The sequence below is a fragment of the Lacerta agilis genome, chromosome 6, assembly GCF_009819535.1.
Source record: "Lacerta agilis isolate rLacAgi1 chromosome 6, rLacAgi1.pri, whole genome shotgun sequence".
In the NCBI taxonomy this organism is placed as follows: Eukaryota; Metazoa; Chordata; class Lepidosauria; order Squamata; family Lacertidae; genus Lacerta; species Lacerta agilis.
In genome coordinates, this window is record NC_046317.1 from 47,413,106 (window position 1) to 47,418,722 (window position 5,617).

Here is a 5,617-nt window from a genome sequence, read left to right on the forward strand (position 1 = left end):
TCTACAAGATTCAGCAGGCAAAGCATTAGCCAACCTGTAAAGTAATCTCAGGCGCAGTTTCCTTCCATGAGTCCTCCATCAACATGCAACAAATCTTCTTAGCAGTAAAGCAAAATAGTGTTTACCCGCTGAGATAAATAGAAAATTCGTCTTTCTCAAGCAAGCCTTTCTTCATCAGGTTCTCAAAGAATGAACTTTTTTTCCAAGGGTTTAAGCCAAGGATCCCATCATATTTAGTTCTGGAAAAGGGGTCTTCTGACTCACTGGTACTCAAGCCAAATTCCATATCGGAAATTGTAAGGTCAGATATCTAGGAGAAAAACAAAGTCTTCCCTTACTTCTGTATCATGCTGTAAAGTACAGAGCAGGATGCTACGAGCGATGCATTCAGGCTACAATCCTGTGCATGTTAACATGAAAGGGAACCTCATTTGACCTTCCAGACAATAATATTCAAACATGGATAGTGGCAGGTAATAAAATATTGGGGGTGGCAGGTAAGTCCCATCCAGCATAATTTATCACAAGACACAGTCCATGCACACCATTTGAATGACAAAGCCCATTAACTTTGGGGGGGCAGCCCCCATCATATATTGTTTGGGGGATGAAGAGAGCATGGGCCATATGAATTGACTCCTATGGATAGTGGGCAAGAGTGACTTAGGTTCCAGTTTTAAACCTGTTTATTCAGAGGTAGGTCTCATCAATTTCATTGATATTTATTCAGCATTGCATAACCTTAGTACTGCAGCTTTAATTTGTACTACTTTGATTGTAAGAATGACAATTTAAAATAAACTTCTTGGTTACCACATATTGTGTTCTGAATTCCTTGAGGAGCATCCATCAATGTATATATACTGTACATGAATATCTCCACGGAATATAATGGGCTGATTCAGTTATTACTGCTTTAAATTTTCCAGGATTCAAAAACATTGAGATGCATTGGCCTTGGAAATGCACAGAAAAGTAGATATTTTTATAAGCTTGTATTCTCAACTTGTCCTGTATCTATAAAATACTATTAGTTTACCTTGACTGTATCAAGTCCTAAGATCCCTTCCATGCTTCCTTTCCCATACTTAATGGAGAATGGCTTTCCTGTTCCGTGGAAGGTAGAAGACTTATGTGGGTCAAATCTCTGGTGTCTTTCTAAAAGTAAAAAGAAAACAGAATTTAATTAATATAAAAACAGCTTTTAATCAGTGATCAATAGCAGAAACAAACTGAAGGTATAAATTTTATGAAGAGAATAATTGTAATAAAGGGACATTGGAAAACACTAGGGAAACATTTAGATAACAGGAACTAGGTTATATTATTATTTTACTAATCTCACCAAACAGGAATTGATTCCCTGATGTCAGGGACGTAGCAGAGTTAGACGACTGGGAAAGGTCTGACTCTAAGAATGAGAGAATTCAGAGCCAGACTGGGTGAGTTTAGCTCTCAGAGGTTCAAGACACTGTTAGAGCATCAGATGCAGGAAGTTTGCAATCTGGAATGAAGTGGGAGACGACCTTGGTGGGGTTGCTGGACAATAAGGAGGAAAGCAGCGTTCAGAGTACTCTTTGTTAGAGAGTGGGGATAAAGTCTGTCCACTTTCTCCTCGAAACAGGAGAGGAAAGGGTTAAGATGCAACAGAAGGACAAGAAGGGAAGGACTGGACATTGTTGACATTTGTGTTGCTTACAAGGTGGGGACTCAGATTGAGCACCTTGTAGCCGAGAATGGCAGGCTCATGCCACTCTCTCTGTGTTAATTGTAAATAATGGGGAGCTACTGGATGATCTAGCCAGGATACTCCCCCATCCTCCTTGGGGTGTCTGGTGCACACACCGCTGCAGATGGATCAACATGCGATTGAATGCAGAGCAGAGCAGAGCAGAGGGGGCTTGGCAGGCAGTTGTTAAAGATGGTCGACATTCCTGACATTTCTGTGCGAAGGCTTGGCAGTATGCCAAGGGAGGAAATGAGGGAGGAACCTATGCAACTTGGCTTAGTGGGCAGCAGGTCTCAGATAGCTCCTGCAGAAAGAGAAAGGAGAAGAGAGAGACTGTGCTTTGTCTGTGGAAAAGCAAATCACATCGCAAGGCAGTGCCCCAGCAAAGGAGCGGTGGGTTCGCTGTCAGGAGCAAGTGTGGGGGAGACTCAGATTGAGCATCTCGTAGCTGAGAATGGTGGGCTCAATGGCTCTCTCTGTATTAATTGTAAATAAACATACCATAAATCTTCCAAGAAGCTCATTGCTTCTTTTCAGAGCTTGTTTGCCTGCCTGAGATCATTACACCTGATCATTGAAAACTGAGATCTCTCTCTCCTCTCCAGCAGTGGAGTGTCCTGTTTTGCCCCTTGAAGCATAATGGGATGTGCCCCCACCCTAATAACCTGCCTCCCCCACCCCTCCTCCACTGCCACCCTTACTTGGGCTGTGTGGGGACACTGATGACACATCAGGTAAATGGGTATAGGATTGCAAGCCCACATTCAATTCTACACATATTTATTTAGAAGTTGGCCTCACTGAGTTCAATCAACCTTACTCATAGATAAATAGAATTATGACCTGAGTCTGCAATGCTGGATTGTGAAATAATGAATCCATTCCTTTACACCACTTCATAGGCCCTCCCAGCCCATTTTTTAATATCAGAGTGACATGTTTGAAGACTTTTTAAATAGTCAGTTACTTACGGCATGCTGGACTACTGCAATAGACAGAGGGTACCCAGAGAGTGGATGATCCAGTGTCAAACACAACAGTGAACTTCTGTGGTGGGGTTCCAATGTAGATTGTTCCATAGTATTCAGTCTGTTAATTCATAAAACAAACAAAATTTGCAAAACTTTCCTTCTTTTTAGACTTTTGAACATTTTACTTCCTCACAGATATATGCAAGGTAATCACTGTAAGTGCTACATTAAAAAAAAAAATAGAAAGGAGAAATTTATTTCCCGTCAAAAGTGGGATAATGTGAAAAGGGAATTGTTCAAATAAACAAATAATAAACGACATAATGTAAAAGCGGTATGTGCTTTAACATAACTCACAAACAGGAGAAATACAGCAGAAGAACTGACATTTTCCCCACTCCTCAAATAACTTCTGTGCATAACAAATAAGTGCTATTGTAAAAACCTGCAGTTTCTAAAAATATATATAATAACAGATTTTTTTAAAAAAAGAATAGATTGAGACAATTTGGGATATGCAGGGAAAGATGAAAACAATTTTAAGGAACTACAGAAAAAGGGGGAGGGGAGTCGAGATTCAAAGCGTCAGAATTACTGTTGATTGATTTGTGAAATGTTTTCCTTTTTGTTATAATTGAAAATTATAAATAAATATTTTTTTTAAAAAACAAAGTACGGTACCATTTATTGCCATAGAAGAGCTCTCACAATGTTCACCACAAAAAGCAAGCTAAAGTACTATTTTTTCTGGCCTACACAACACCCTGGCTTCCTCATTTTCCTGCCCTGCCCTTTAATAAGATGGCTAGATGCAAAAAAGAACACGGTTCTCACACCTTGAATAGTTGTAATAAAGGGTCACTGAGCATCTGTGAATTTGAATGAAAAGCCACAACCTGCTGAAATTCCCTCTTCTACACAACTATTAAAGGTGCAAGAACCCTGTTCTCTACTGTATTTGGCTACCCTAGGTGTCAATGGGATTTCAATGTAATTAACTTTAGCTGGGTCATAACTCCTCCATGGGTCACAATCCAGAAAAAGTTAGTTGCAACTTCTTATGTTGGAAACAACAGGGCTTTGTGATAATAATGGCTAAGTCCCATTGTGCGATTGAGTTGTGGCTGTGTTTTGCTGAATTGTATCTAACATATTATGCTGATAACCTCTGGCTGTCAGGAGAAATATGAAGAAGTATCTCAACTGAGCATCATGAAAACTTTGAGGGAATGTTGTTCACCAGCAAAGTAAATTGATAAGAGCAAAGCATCACCTCACCTCAAAAGAGTTCAGAAGTGGTTCTTCAGCCACCTGGGCAGCATTAGAAATATCTGAGTTGTATTTTGTACCAATGTCATAACGGTGTTTCTGAAGATTTTCCAGCAGATTTTTCTCCTTGAGAGTGTCTCCTACTTTTGTCCCTCTCTGCAAGGGAATCCTAGAACAGAAGAAACAAAATTACTAGGTTCGGATTTTCTGTCTCCCTAAAATTTGCCTATTTTGCAACCTGTCTTTCCACTCAATAACTCCAAACATAATAATAGGTTTAATATCACCACCCTATCATAGCCATAGCTATGTAATCTTGCACCCCTGGCAGAACTGTCCAGATTGTGCTCCTTAGTCACTGACAAATTCTTCTTTCCCCCTCTCCTCCAACCCCCCCATTCAATTCACCCTCTATTTAAAACCTTTTCTTATGAGGCAATATGCAATATTTTTTATTTATAGACATATTTATGGACATATTTTAAGCCAATTTTGTGCCCCCCTCTCGCCTGCGCCCCTGGTTGGGGCCCACCTCACCACCCCTTGGCTACAGCCCTGCACACCTTCCAAACTCTCTTAACTACTAGATATAAGCTATTCCAAAAATTTGGGTACTTAGGAAATTGAACTGAAAGTTCGCACCCACTCAATGCAATCAAAGTCTTTTTTTAGCATCAAGAAATAGTAATATAGCCTATAATCTTGCACACATTCATGCATGCATCTTTTCCATAGACATGGATGGGATTTGAACAGCTTTTATGCAGGGGGAAGAAGCCAGTGGGGATTTCCAGAGGTTGGTGAACTCCATGTCCCATTAGCCCCACCCAGCACAGCAAATAGTCAGGGACGGTGGCGGTTCAAGTCCAGCAACATATGGAGTGTTAGGATCCTAGTCCCTGCTGTAATGCATGACAGGGATGATAATCTGCTTCATCTCTCAATTAATTTAAGGAAGATTTAAGGAAGATAGCTGAAAGGAAAAAAAAATGTAGGTGTGCTCTAAGAAGTTTGTGTTTATATATATATGTCTTTATCATTAACATTCTTTAAGATTTGAAGTTATAATTCACACTCCCTCTCCTCTTCATTAGTTAATCAGAAAGTATAGCTGTCAGATGAGTGAATATAAGCAACAAAACGATAACTTACTTAACGAGACTTTCGGCGAGAGCAACAATGGTGAAGAGAACTGCAAGGTACTTCATCCTGCTTGTCCAACGGGGGCTGCTCTAGTTTTTCTGGTGCTTGTTGGGGAAACTCTGTTATTTTATAGATGCTTGAGAAGTTCCCACCATCATCTAAAGATCATATTTCATCACAGAAAGTCCAGCCCATTCTTGGGAATGAGAAGTAATCAGTCACCTTGCTTTGTAAACACAATGAAATCATACCTAAGAGGAAGTCATGCATCCAGCATATAATAGTGTAAATATCTCACTCGCTGGATCGTCACCTTGTCGGGGTGAGTGGGCTTGCACGTTCCTATGACCCCTGTGAGCAAAGCCATCAGGAGTCTTGTACTCCCAGCAGAGTCACCCAAGACGGTAAGGTCAAAGGGGAGAAACTAGACAAAGAATGATCCAATAAGTCCTCAAAAGCTCAACAGGTGGAAGGTAACAAGGTATGTTACAATGGCTGTGAAGGT

The 5,617-nt window shown here is 40.4% G+C and overlaps 1 protein-coding gene across 1 annotated transcript; it reads right to left on the reverse strand.

Moving 5' to 3' along the window:
• Nucleotides 1-1,030: 1,030 nt before the first annotated feature.
• LOC117047893 (embryonic pepsinogen-like) lies at nt 1,031-5,240 on the reverse strand. The gene is made up of 4 exons (XM_033151122.1): nt 5,122-5,240; nt 3,979-4,138; nt 2,701-2,818; nt 1,031-1,158 (listed from the first exon to the last, which is right to left on the reverse strand). The coding sequence occupies exons 1-4, from the start codon at nt 5,175-5,177 to the stop codon at nt 1,031-1,033; spliced, it is 462 nt and encodes a 153-aa protein (XP_033007013.1). The 5' UTR covers nt 5,178-5,240.
• Between the last annotated feature and the right edge of the window lie 377 nt (nt 5,241-5,617).

What these genes read in the sequence shown, in the direction of transcription:
- LOC117047893 (XM_033151122.1), bottom strand. Translation starts at nt 5,177, where the DNA reads ATGAAGTACCTTGCAGTTCTCTTCACCATTGTTGCTCTCGCCGAAAGT. An exon ending in CACTTCTGAACTCTTTTGAG is followed by an intron (nt 2,819 to 3,978) that starts GTGAGGTGATGC and finishes ATGAATTAACAG; the next exon opens with ACTGAATACTATGGAACAAT. An exon ending in TTGCAGTAGTCCAGCATGCC is followed by an intron (nt 1,159 to 2,700) that starts GTAAGTAACTGA and finishes TTTTACTTTTAG; the next exon opens with AAAGACACCAGAGATTTGAC.